Source organism: Littorina saxatilis, linkage group LG5 (assembly GCF_037325665.1).
Source record: "Littorina saxatilis isolate snail1 linkage group LG5, US_GU_Lsax_2.0, whole genome shotgun sequence".
NCBI classification, from domain to species: Eukaryota; Metazoa; Mollusca; class Gastropoda; order Littorinimorpha; family Littorinidae; genus Littorina; species Littorina saxatilis.
In genome coordinates this window covers 46,319,216-46,333,420 of record NC_090249.1, presented here as the reverse complement: position 1 = coordinate 46,333,420, position 14,205 = coordinate 46,319,216, and the positions used below count along the sequence as shown (strand labels likewise).

General features: G+C 40.7%; 1 protein-coding gene across 1 annotated transcript in view; it reads left to right on the top strand.

The window, feature by feature from the left end:
• Positions 1–5,487, top strand: part of LOC138967259 (uncharacterized) — a 46,625-nt gene extending 41,138 nt beyond the window's left edge. The window contains exons 21-22 of the mRNA XM_070339781.1: positions 537–714; positions 2,472–5,487. Of these exons, the coding sequence (XP_070195882.1) occupies positions 537–714; positions 2,472–2,845 (552 nt within the window). The 3' untranslated portion in view covers positions 2,846–5,487. The remainder of the gene's footprint in view (positions 1–536; positions 715–2,471) is intronic.
• Positions 5,488–14,205: the final 8,718 nt, after the last annotated feature.

The following is a 14,205-nucleotide window of genomic DNA, read 5'->3' as shown; positions in this document are numbered from 1 at the left end:
TCTGTGATCCAAACATGCCTTTTGGTCAATCTCGATGGCAGTTTATTCCACAAACTTCCATCTCGATTGACCAAAAGCCATGTTTGGATCACAGATCCAATTAACATATAATGTTATTTATTTTTGTAATTATTTTAATGGTGTATCTTTTCTTTAATTTTGTTTGACTTTATTTTATTTTATATTTTGTTGTTGTTTAAGGTTACAAATCCAAAAACAAAAAGACTGCCAACGTTCCAAAATTCAGAATAAAAAAACAAGTTGTTGGAACGTTTGTATTGACAAAACAATACGTTACAGTCACAGATATATCGACCCAACGGTCTTAAGTGCACAGACAAACAATTAGTAGACAAAAACTTATTTTGACGGAATGTTCGGCCGCTTGCTAGGAAGTCACAAGCAAAGGAATGAAGATTCCGTTAAGCTAAGTTTTTGTCTACTAATTGTTTGTCTGTGCTCTTAAAAGACTGTTGGGTCGATATATCTGTGACTGTAACGTATTGTTTTGTCAAAAGCTGTTGTGAATGTTGCAGGTGGTGGTGGCTTGCCTGACGCCTCGCTACGTTGCCTCCCAGCTGTGCACGCGAGAGCTTTGTCTGGCAGATCTTCTGCAGCGACCCGTCGTGCCCGTCATGCTTCACCCCGTCCCCTGGCCCCCACCCGGCCCGCTGGCTCTCATCCTGTCTCAACTCGTCTATATCAACATGAAAGGTGGGTGTGTAGGTTTGACCCGTCGTATCTTTGGTGCTTCACCCAGTTCGATAACTCTCGCTTGCTCTCCCCCCCCCCCCCCTCCACCTCTTTGCCCTGATTGATTCCTTCTACATTAACGTGAAAGGTGTGTAGTATTGGTTCGACCCATCGTATCTGTGATGCTTCACCCAGTTCCATTAAGTTCTGTTCATTAACCTTTGTAAATGTACCCCCTTTGTTAGACTCCCTCACCCCCCCGCGGGTTAGGGGGAAGAATTTACCCGATGCTCCCCAGCATGTCGTAAGAGGCGACTAACGGATTCTGTTTCTCCTTTTACCCTTGTTAAGTGTTTCTTGCATAGAATATAGTCAATGTTTGTAAAGATTTTAGTCAAGCAGTATGTAAGAAATGTTAAGTCCTTTGTACTGGAAACTTGCATTCTCCCAGTAAGGTCATATATTGTACTACATTGCAAGCCCCTGGAGCAATTTTTTGATTAGTGCTTTTGTGAACAAGAAACAATTAACAAGTGGCTCTATCCCATCCCCCCCCCTTTCCCCGTCGCGATATAACCTTCGTGGTTGAAAACGACGTTAAACACCAAATAAAGAAAGAAAGAAAGATATAACCTTGAACGGTTGAAAACGACGTTAAACACCAAATAAAGAAAGAAAGTAAGACTTCCTCGTTTTTGACTCGCCTGAGTAATCTGTGAGTATTAGTATTCATCAGTGTCCGTCTGTTTGTTAAAAGGGGGGTTCCACTGTAATGGGAAATGACGAAGGAGAGTGGTGTAAGCATTTGCTTTTCAATCAATCAATCAATCAATATGAGGCTTATATCGCGCGTATTCCGTGGGTACAGTTCTAAGCGCAGGGATTTTTTTTCTTTTCAATTTTTATTCAAGGCGCAGGGATTTATTTATGCCGTGTGAGATGGAATTTTTTTACACAATACATCACGCATTCACATCGGCCAGCAGATCGCAGCCATTTCGGCGCATATCCTACTTTTCACGGCCTATTATTCCAAGTCACACGGGTATTTTGGTGGACATTTTTATCTATGCCAATACAATTTTGCCAGGAAAGACCCTTTTGTCAATCGTGGGATCTTTTACGTGCACACCCCAATGTAGTGTACACGAAGGGACCTCGGTTTTTCGTCTCATCCGAAAGACTAGCACTTGAACCCACCACCTAGGTTAGGAAAGGGGGGAGAAAATAGCGGCCTGACCCAGGGTCGAACACGCAACCTCTCGATTCCGAGCGCAAGTGCGTTACCACTCGGCCACCCAGTCCTTGTCAAGACCTGATGTTTGAAGATTTTTGAGGGTCTTGAAAGGGGGCTCTCTTTTGTACTTTTATTCACTTTTGGTTGGCACTTCCAACTGATCAGCTATGTCGCATTGAACGAGTTGAGAACACTGCAGTTAATTTAGCTCCTCCAGAAGAAGCGCAGGGATCATGCTCCACCATCATTTCCACTGGCTCCAAGTGCAACTGAGGAGGCAAGACGTACAAATTCTTAATTAACAAGGGTAATAACACAAGGAAACAGGTGCTTTTTTGACTCACCTGAGTAATAAGTGAGTCCCAGTATTCATCAGTGTCCGTCTGTGTGCTTTTGAATTGCCTGACTTTTTTTATGTTTGTGAAATGTTGAATGACATCTTCAAATGCTTTTTGTAAAGTGCCCTGAGACTGCTATCTGGTAGTGAATACTACCAGAGAAGAAAAGAAATGTTGTATTATGATTATTATGACCTGTACAGGTGTGGGGGGTCACGGAGGCACAGGGATCCACGCCGACATTCAGGACAAGTACGCGGAGATCGTGCAGCGCGTGGCCATGCACGCCACCCCTACCCTCACCCCCTGCGTTCAACTGGTGGAGAGTAGCGGCCACGCCTTGCAACAACCCAACACCGCCAACGTGTCTTCCTCGCTCGCAAGAGACGATGCGGGGACCCCCAGTGTCGGCTCCGTGAGCGGTCGCTCGCCGCGAAACTTCAACCACAACCCCAGTGAGCCGTCCATGGATGTGCTGCTGTCGCGCATCAGTGAATCGGACATCTCTCCCCCGACGCCTGTTCAGGCCGTGCCTGTGGCCCATGTGACCAAGTGTACTGTGTGCGTCATTTTATGATGCTTGGCATTGAAGGGTGGTGGTGTACAGCTGGAGAGTGTGCTTCATTTTGTTGTCATTGAAGTGTGGCGACATTTAGCTGGAGTCTGCATCAGCATGAAAAGATAAAGGCAATAGACAATTTTTAGAAATAACTCTTTCAGGATTTTCAGCGGTCTGGAAGAGTAAGACCCCCTTTACCTCGGACAAGCTTTTCACAACACCTCGAGCATGTTCCACGCTTCCGATCGGCTTGACTCCTGCGATCAGTACAAACAACTAACTCTGATGTGTACATAATGCAGCGCCCGCACAATATGATACCCTTTTCTTTCAAAAATCAGCGTTCACGAGTTCATGGGAAATCACAATTTATTTTCAGACCACTTGAAATCCTGACAGAGGTATTTCTAGAAAACGTCTATTCCTTGTTGTGATGCTTAGCATTGAAGTGTAATGATTTTGTTAGCGTGACAATCTGTGTCAAAATGAAGATAAATAGAGGTCTTTTTCTCAAGCCTCCGTCTTCAGTCACCGACTTATTTTGTTTTGATCTGACGCATTGAGTTCTTATTCCTGGCCGGTCAACAGTCTGTCCGTTTGAATATGCATGAAGTCTGGGCCAGGACATTAGGACCTACACATATTTTCAGTCCAGGTCCATAACTGACCTATGTTCCGTCTAGTCTGGCAACAACTCTGAAACAGTGAAAGGGATTCCTTTTTGGTAGTTGTAGAGTGAACTGTTTGAGATCTCGGTATTTCTAAGGACCAGCTTCATGAAGGCAGTACAGTGGTAACTGTGATATGAGACCCCTCCGATGAAGGGACACCTCCCATGAAAGGACACCTTTTGTTGTCTCCCTGTCCATTAATTATTGCCTTGACTAAACTGTACCTGTTGTGAAAGACCACCTGCAATGTAAGGACAGCTTTGTCTGGTCCTGTTAGTGTCCTTTTATTGCAGGTACCACTGTCTCTCCCTCGCTGCCCTCACCTTCCTCCAACACTGAAAAAAGGGGCAGATACTGGAAGCAGTGCTTCAGTGTATTCTTCAAGACACGCTCACTCTTGGTTGTGGGCTCTATAAGATCTGAGAAACAAAGGACGTAAGCACTTTAAATAAATACATCATGTGCAACAAGAGTTATACAGAACCAGTTATCTCCTGGCTCGTGAGAGAATACCAAGCATTGAAATGAACAAGTGACTTCCACCCTCTATTGTTGACTATTCTGTGAACTCTGTAGATCTGATAAATAAAGGGAAGTAAGTGAAGTGCTTACCACATGTGTATACAGTTAGTGAGAGCTATGCAGAACCGGTCTCCCCTGGCACTATTCAAATGAACAAGCGCCTTTCATCCTCAATTTTTTTAAATCTGTTGTTGTTCATATCTGCGATAAAGTTATATTTGATTTTGTGCTGTGTGACTGAGTACTAAGCATTGTGAACTATGTAGATTACAAAGAACACGCCACTATAGTGTCTGTGATTTTAAGTTATGATGACGGGATGTTCAGGGTTTTCATCACACACTGCTCGTTTTAATGTCTGTGTTCCTGCACTGAGCAATGCCCAGGTTTGGCCAGTATTGTTGAGTATTGTTCATCGATCATTTCCAATTGCTGTAGGCATTTTATTTTTAGCATTTTGTTGTTCTTGTCTGCGATAGAATTAAAGTTAGATTTGATTTTGTGCTGTATGACCGAGTACAAAGTCAAATGTAACTTGGATTTTATCGACTTGAGAAATAAGCGATTTGTGATTTAATATGTTTGTCTGTATGGCCGTCCATCCATCCGTCTATCCATTCGTCTCTGAACACAAAAGTTAAGGTTTGGGTTTTCTCGGTCATTGTTGAAGTTGGAGCTTTGAAGCTTCTCATACTTCTACGATTTGATCCTTTCCAAACATGATGAATCTGATTGACCCTCGTCAAATTTGAAGGTCACGATGAGGTCATGTTTGGGACAAGTAGTGGAAAATGTTAATTGTATTTTTTTTTACATTTCATGTAGACTTGTCAAGGCTATTGATTTTTAGAGAGAAAAATCCCATACCAGATAGTTTTGTGGAAGTCAAGGGGTTAGTTATGAAAATATACCATGTTGATGTCAGTTCTGCGTATGGCTTACACCCGAGGAACCAATCCCGTGTAAACTTTTTCATGGTCATTTAATCTCTACATTATTAACCAAATGAGTGCCATCTTTGCAAAAGATTAACAAAGTAGCGAACTGTTTTTCTGTCTTGTATGTGTGAGTAGTAAATACAAGACAGCTATAGATTGCACTTTCGTAATCTTTCTGATCTGAGAAACCGGACAGAATCTAATGGTATTTACACATTAGCTTAAAATTGTGTGTCATAGTAATTGTACATCTATTTATGACTGAACATGAAGAAGCAGACAAGGGGAGGGAATTTTGACTGCTGTGAAAAAGGGTTGTAAGTGATGAGAAATAGAATTACCCTTTTGTCTGAATGTTAAATTTGGAATGATCGATGCACATACGGGGTTTTAAGAGTGCTTGTGTGTGTATAACAAGTGAGGCATTATGAGCGTGTTTGTACTTGCGGTTGTTGTTATTGTTTTCTTTTCAATCAGTTGTATTATATGCACCCCAGCACTTCGCTGGAGCTACAACAATCCCCCTCCCTCCCCCCCCCCCTCCCCCCCCCCCCCACTTCCCCTGCGTCCCCGACATTCACCTTGATTTTGTTGCTGTATCGATATCATAATGTTTTTGGTTTTTTTCATCTTTTTTTTTCGTCTTTACACCTGTTCCTTGTCCCGTTGTGCTCTCACACCGCCCCGTCCCTGCATTCACTGCTCCAACCACATCTGAATTTCGTTCCGCTGCCAGACCTGATATATCATAATTTGGACAATCTATTTTTGAGCTTTTGACAGCTTCTTTTTTCATTTGTTTTCGAGACTTTAATTGTGCATTAAATTCTTTTTTGTGTTGGGGGATTCCACTGTACAAAGAAAAACAATGAAATCTTCAATTTCTAAATTTTACATTCGTTGAATCTCAAAACCATGTGATAATTTTGTTTAACTTTTTATTTTTTCCTTTGAATAGGGGATATTATTAATATGTCAGAAAGAAGACTTTCTGGACATCTTTCTGAAACTTCTCTTGGGTGTTTTATGTATTACTTGTATTACATATAACATATAAACTACGTACCTCTATGTGTATGCATTTCTCCAGAAGTAAGTGCCATATTATGTAGTACTGATCAGGCTTTGAGTACTAAATAATATGGTTTCAGGCATGGGAATTGTCCGCCGAAATGCTTTTTTATTCCGCCGAAAAAGCAAAAGTGTCCGCCGAAAAAATAAATGGAGGAGGCAAAAATGGTTCTGAAAACTGAATTTAATGGCAAACTTGGAGCTCAGATGACACCAAATTGCACTATTTGGGTTCTTTGGAGAACATTTTTTCTGGGGGAGCATGCCCCTGAACCCCCTAGTAAGGCTTGGCGCTTCGCGCCGTCGACTTTGATATTACTTACAAATTTTCAGCCTTTTTAACTTTTTTCAATTCCCATGCCTGGGTTTGTTTCTTCAACTGTCTGTTTTGTCAGGTATGTGTGTGTGTATTTCTCATTTTCTGCCTGGCTATACTCTCACTGTCTATTAATTTCTCTGTTTTGTGTTCTCTCAAAACACAACCCCTCCTCTCCTTCTCCCCCTCACTCCCCCCCCCCCCTCCCCCCTCCCCCTTATTTATATTCAGTTATATCATTGCTGTCCGTTTGAGAAAAGAAATGAAAAAAATCAGATTTAAAACTGCAACAAAGAAGAGAAGGGGGAAAACCTTAGCCTGTTTTCATCTGTGTGCACTGTAATAGCTGCAATGTGTCATTGCAGTTTATGCCAAAACCTCAGAGAAATGCATAACGCTTGCTTTTGTTTTGTAATGTTTTCTAATGAATGATGCAAAGATGTTGGTTTTTGTGGCCTTTTTATAGTGCATAATATGGCATTTTTGAAAGTTCTTTCGAACAGTAAGAATGGCTAAACTCCTGATTTAAATATTTCGTCGTAAAACATCAAAGACGTTTTAGCACATTGTTGCGCGTTTATGTACCATATTAATATATGGTTTCGCAGTCAAAATTTAGCTGTGTGCTTTTATCTTTAATCCCCAGATTTTTGTTGGCACGTGTGTGAATGCGATAGTGTGGTGCATCTATTTGCTTTCAGTCCCTCTATGCTGTAAAACAGATCAAAATAAAAGGACAGTTTGCATGCAGTGTGAGTAAAAAAGAAATTAACTGTGAGGATTTACCGAAAAATTCATTTTGAAATTTGCCAGGATGGTTTTGGGTCAATTGGTTGCATTTGGAGTCATCAATTTTGTACTTTGAAAATAGTTGTGGCAGCACTATGGGGGTCTTAAATTTGGGGTTGGGGGGGGGGGGGTGTCTTAAATTGGGGGGTCCTTGAGAGGAGTACCATCTGCACAAATATGTGAGAGCTGAGCTAGGGGTCCATGGAGAAAAACCATGTCACAGTGGCTTTTTTGTGTGTGGGATGTGTATGTGATAGTCTGCGTTGATTTATTGACTTGTAGATTAAAATTATGATGACAGATTGTGTATTTAAATTCACTGCTGCTTCATGTGTTCACTTTTGCTAATTTCATCCGTGTGTGTGTGTATGTGTGTGTGTCTTTCTGTCTGTCTGTCTGTCTTCGTAACTCTGTGCAAGGAGGAGAGAGAGAGAGAGAGGGAAGAGAGAGAGAGAGAGAGAGAGAGAGAGAGAGAGAGAGAGAGAGAGAGAGAGAGAGAGAGAGAGAGAGAGAGAGACTTAGACTTAGACTTAGACTTAGAACATTTTATTCACATAAAGGGTAGACATTTTAGGCCATAGGCTTAATCTTACAATGTGCCCTTTACATTCACACAAACACATATTCACGCGTGCGCCCGACTAGAATCATAGATACAGTAATAATAAATGAGAAAAGTAGTAGAAAATACATGAATGGAACATCAATAAAGCAATTACAGAATGGAACATTAATTACGCAATCACATTTGCGCACTCACACGCAGACGCACAAGGAGGAACACATATAATACTAATAATAATATACACACAACTAAGTGCCATTCAACAAGCACACAGTGAGCCTACCAAGACAGGTAGATTTAGCATTATGTAGGCATGCAGCAGTCAATATTTCAGAGTAATAAAATAATTATAATTAACAAAGCTAGCTACAATACCGGCAGCGTAACTTATGAAGACCTCAGTATGTGTTTCCTGAGGGAGGTTTTGAATGCGTTCAATGAACGGCACGTTTGTACATTCGAAGGAAGAGAGTTCCACAGTGAAGGTCCCACAAAAGCAAAGCTAGTTTTGTATAGATCTATGCGAGTCCTTGGTAATATATATATAGATTTGTTTGACACATAACGCTCGGAAGCTTTAGTCAAGAATGCATTTAGGTATGGTGGGGCCAGCTCATTGAGCGCCTTGTACATTAGAATTAAGATGTTGTAATCAAACTGCTGTTGAAGTGGAAGAATATTGGCTACCTTCAACTTTTCTGACGTGGACAGATAAGGATTGGTTACAATAAGCTTAGCACCTCTTCTGTGCAAGGAGTTTAGTTTTTTCATTATATTTTCACTGGCACCGCACCATACAGTGGAGGCATAGATAATATATGATAGACAGTGTGCCACGTAAAACATTTTCAGTCCCTCCTTGTCTACAAAGGGTTTTAGTTTAGATAGGAGATGGAGATTGCTTGACAGCTTTTTACAGATATTCTTAACGTGTATGTTCCACCTAAGCTCCTGGTCAACTTCAATTCCTAGTACTCTGTGTGATGAAACCTGTTCTATAGGATCTGAGTGCAGTTTTAAGTTGAGGAGAAGGGGCGCTCTCTGATGTTTCTGTCTAGATGTGACTACCATACTGCTGGATTTTTTGGGATGCAGGGTCATTTTGTTGTTACTACACCACTGTTCAACGTCGTTGATTCCCTGCTGAAGGTCAGCCTCCACTTGAACTATTTTTTTGGACGATGAGTGAAGAGAGCTATCATCAGCAAAAAGCTCACAAGATACATTTTTATTCGTAATATGCAAAGGTAGGTCGTTTATGAAGATACTAAATAAAAGTGGGCCAAGAATGGACCCCTGAGGAACTCCGCAATTTAGAACACCATCTTGTGAATATTGACCATTTAGATATACCCGCTGGGATCTGTTCGTGATGAACGATGCAAGCAACTTAACTGTATCACTGTTGTTTATATACAACTTTAGTTTAGTTATGAGAATATTGTGATCGACTGTTTCAAACGCTTTCCTCAGATCGAGGAAAACTGCACCAACTAATTTGGAATCGTTGATAGCCGACAGCCAGGTGTCACAGAGACGGACAAGAGCCGTGGAACAAGAATGAAACTTACGAAAACCAGATTGGAATTGGTAAAAAAGATCGTGGCTTTCCATGTGATGGATTACATGTTTATGGATATGCATCTCAAGAGGCTTAGAGAGAGAGAGAGAGAGAGAGAGAGAGAGAGAGAGAGAGAGAGAGAGAGAGAGAGAGTTGAAATCTGCTTTTGTTATTTTTGTTTTAAATGTACCAGGATGGAATACAATTTATTGTCTATCTTGTTGTAGAGCATTATGTTTATCATTCTGACACCACCTCTACCCATTCAGACTAGCTAGTTTATTTCTGCTCTACTTTGTACATAATACAAACCATTTACTTTTTTGTTTGCTTAAATGAATTTTTAGCATAATTACTTGCTTATTTGTGATCTGAACATTTACTTTTTTAATAACTGAATAATAATAAATTGCTTTTCTATAGCGCGAGTCCCAGCAATTGGCTCAAGGCGCTTTACAATTTAATTAAATTTCATCTTTGTGTGCAGATCTGTACATTTGCTTTTTTGTATTTTCTTTACATTCACTTTTTGTGTGTGATCTCTACATTTTATTATTTGTGTGATCTATATATTTATCTTTTTTTTATGTACAATTCCATGTTTACTTCATGCTAAATTCTTGCATTTTACTGTAGTCACTGCAGCGTGGAGGAAATACACATTAGTGAGTGTGCTACTTATGTGTAAATTGTAGCATGATGCTGTTTTCATCAACTTGTATGGGGGTGGGTGTCTCACAAGGGCACAGTTCCACTGTGTATAGAGTGATGGATAATTCCTTCATCTTGTATTTATTTTTACATTAACTGATCTGAGGGCATTAGCACTTAGAGATGTGATATTCTGATAGATTTGTTTGCTTGGTTTACTCAAATATACTGTGTTTATATATAGGTTTTCGCTTGGATCTGTGTGTGGACCGGCACGGTTGGCCTAGTGGTAAGGCGTCCGCCCCGTGATCGGGAGGTCGTGGGTTCGAACCCCGGCCGGGTCATACCTGAGACTTTAAAATTGGCAATCTAGTGGCTGCTCCGCCTGGCGTCTGGCATTATGGGGTTAGTGCTAGGACTGGTTGGTCCGGTGTCAGAATAATGTGACTGGGTGAGACATGAAGCCTGTGCTGCGACTTCTGTCTTGTGTGTGGCGCACGTTATATGTCAAAGCAGCACCGCCCTGATATGGCCCTTCGTGGTCGGCTGGGCGTTAAGCAAACAAACAAACAAACAAACAAACAAACAAATTGGATCAGTGTACATAATCTCTATACATGAATTTTGTGTTATTGAATGGAATGGAAGCATTAGCCAATTAATTTATTAAATTAGTACAGTATGTTTGTGTTCGACAGGCTGATTCATTTTTGGATTGACTAATTATGAGTGTGTATTAAGCTAGTTTTATCCATCAAACCTGAGTAAGAATTGCCTTGAAACATTCCTAACTTTTGAATCATAGTACTGATTTCATTTGAGACAGAATCGAATGAAGGGACCTGTAATCTTAAGATTTTTATTTTCAGTTATTTGATATTTTGAGATTGTTGTCACTTTATGTTCTCTTTTTGATTCAAAATTTGTGGTACATTGTACAATGTAAACGGATGTGGTCACCAGCTGTACGGCAGTCTATTTAATCACCTGTTTCTTTTTAGCATTCGTTTTATCTGACAGAAGTCGAAGATCTGACGTATTTTGCAGGGAACGTACATTCTTTGATTAATGGGTTGTTACAGAGAAGAAGGAACTACTGTAGTAATATGTTATAAAATATGCAGGCCAACATGTGTTGTAGTGCCAAAAGTGTTGACTTTAGCTGGTCTCATAACCATGCGCACATTATAATTTTCATTGCTTGCAAGCAATTACCACAAAATTTGTTTTTGACGTCAACGAGGAGAACACTTATACAGTGGTTACCTGTGATGTGAAGCCCCTCTAATGAGAAGACACCTCCCCTGAAAGGACACTCAGTACTTTATTGTAGAATACTTAGAGTTCCTGTTAGGGAAAAAGCTATGACTATGACATATATTAAGCCTTGAGAATAAGGTTAGTCTTTAGACTTAGACTAATTGCCCAAGAGGAAAAAACAAAACAGGATAAACACATAACTGTGCCTAATTTGGTCCTTTTTAATGTTGAAGAGTTTTCTGTCAGCTCAAGTAGGTATTATATAGAATCCTCTATTTATAGTTCTTGGTTGTGTGCTTGGAAAACGGAATCACATCCTGTGTTAACTCCTCCTTCCTACATGTCTGAGCTGCTTCTTTTCACCTGTTTGTTACATGCAGTTGTTCAACTATAGAAAGCAAAAATAAGGTAGCAAAAAGTTTAAGTTAATCCAGACTGTTGTTTATTTATGTTCAGAGAGTGACCTGTCCTTACAGTCGCAAGAATAGACTACATTGTATATCAGGGCCGGACCCAGGGGGGGGTTCCAGGGGTTCCGGAACCCCCCTCCCTGGAAAAAGCATGTACCTTGCTTTGAGTGGTTTTTTTTAAAAATTTTTTTTTAAAATAAATTTTGTGTGTGTCTCTAACAAATTTTATTCAATGTGAAATCCGATGAGAAAAAGGTACCCCCCCCCCCCCCCACAATGCTGCTCTTAACCCTCAAAACAAGGCCCAGAATGCACCAGATTGCACAGATTTTAACCGTTTTTTCAAAAATTTTCCGGGGGAGCATGCCCCCGGACCCCCCTAGTTAGCAGGCGCGCGCTTGTGGCTTTGCCACTTCACTGATTTGCCCCCCCAAAAAAGGAGGAACCCCCCCTTACAACTCATTTGGTCCGGCCCTGTATATACCTTAATTAAAGGTGTCATCCGCAGACAAAATCGCTGTGCGAGAACAAATTCATTTTGAGACATATACCCAATGAGCTAATAAATGGTGCTCAGTTACTGAAGCCTCAATTCAAAAGCTTTTTTTTTAAACTTTTTTTTTTATTAAGTTGTCTTGTTAGACTGTTAGGCACTTAGAAGCACAGTGGAAACCCCTTTTTAAGACCTCAAGAAATCTGATTTTGTATTTTGTTTTTTATGATGGCCGCCTTTTGTGAAACACCAGACACTAACATCACAACTTGGCAGCAGTTTGACAATAACTGTGCACTTGCTATCACATGCAAGTCATGTCCGGAACACGGCCCTCACTCAGGCTAACACCCCACCCCCCCCCCCCCCCCCCCCCCCTTTAATTTGAGATGCAGCACTTATGAAAGAGATTGTCACGGCAGTAAATTAGGGCAGCTGAGATGACAAACAATTTGTCAGGCAGGTGCGAATTTAGAGGCTGTTACCTTGTGGTACAGTGAAACGTTGCCCCCCTTTCAAGGCCTTCACAAATATATATGAGAAAATCAGGTCATAAAAAGAAGGGAGTCTTAAAATGGGGATGACCATTGAATTTAAAGAGGTTATTATGAACAGAAAATCTGAGAAAACAGGGTCTGAAAAGACAGGGAGTCTAATACATTTCTTAAATTAGGGGGCTTAAAAGGAGGGTACCCCCCCGCGGGTTAGGGGGAAGAATTTACCCGATGCTCCCCAGCATGTCGTAAGAGGCGACTAACGGATTCTGTTTCTCCTTTGACCCTTGTTAAGTGTTTCTTGTATAGAATATAGTCAATGTTTGTAAAGATTTTAGTCAAGCAGTATGTAAGAAATGTAAAGTCCTTTGTACTGGAAACTTGCATTCTCCCAGTAAGGTAATACATTGTACTACGTTGCAAGCCCCTGGAGCAATTTTTTGATTAGTGCTTTTGTGAACAAGAAACAATTAACAAGTGGCTCTATCCCATCTCCCCCCTTTCCCTGTCACGATATAACCTTTTTATGTGGTTGAAAACGATGTTAAACACCAAATAAAGAAAGAAAGAAAAGGAGGGTTCCACTGTACTGTAATACAATGCGGCTCTGTTGTGAACCATGAATACATGTGTCCTACATAAGTCCTAACAAGAGGCATGGATATGCAAGAAGGGTTTTTTCCCAGTGAAGTTTTTGTAACCAATTCTGACAGATGTATGATGTATTACGTGCAGCAAGTTTTTTTGTTCAGTGATGTTTTTGTAACCGAGTTTCTCAGTGCTGTTGTTGTATCTGCTGTCATAATGAGGTGTTCATTAGTATGGGCAGGATACACATCAAAAGGTGTCAGTGTTATGTCTAGGGCGACTGTGGTTTGTTCTGACGTCATGTGTGGCACAGTACTTCTCCGCATTATGTTTCATCCGTGGATAACGCACTTTCTTTGCTATGTCCTGTATTAGTTTGTATTATTTATTGGTCTGTTGATTTCAAACAGTTTGTATTATTTATTCGTTTGTTGATTTCAAACAGTTTGTATTATTTATCAGTTTGTTGATAACAAACTCTTTGTATTATTTATCAGTTTGTTGATAACAGTTTGTATTATTTATCAGTTTATTGATAACAAACTCTTTGTATTATTTATTAGTTTGTTGGTAAAAATATCGGTTTAAATTCTTTATAAGTTTGTTGATTACAAACAGTTGTAGATAGGTAAAAATGACGAATACGAAACTTTAAAGGCATCGACGATGATCCTTCCGTTGAAACTCCCGCGTACACTCGTGTTTTTTGCACGAGTGGAATTTTACGTGTATGACCGTTTTTTACCCCGCCATTTAGGCAGCCATACGCCGTTTTCGGAGGAAGCATGCTGGGTATTTTCGTGTTTCTATAACCCACCGAACTCTGACATGGATTACAGGATCTTTTTCGTGCGCACTTGCAGGTCTTGTGCTTGCGTGTACACACGGGGGTGTTCGGACACCGAGGAGAGTCTGCACACAAAGTTGACTCTGAGAAATAAATCTCTCGCCGAACGTGGGGACGAACTCACGCTGACAGCGGCCAACTGGATACAAATCCAGCGCGCTACCGACTAAGCTACATCCCCGCCTTCCGGCTGACCATCTAA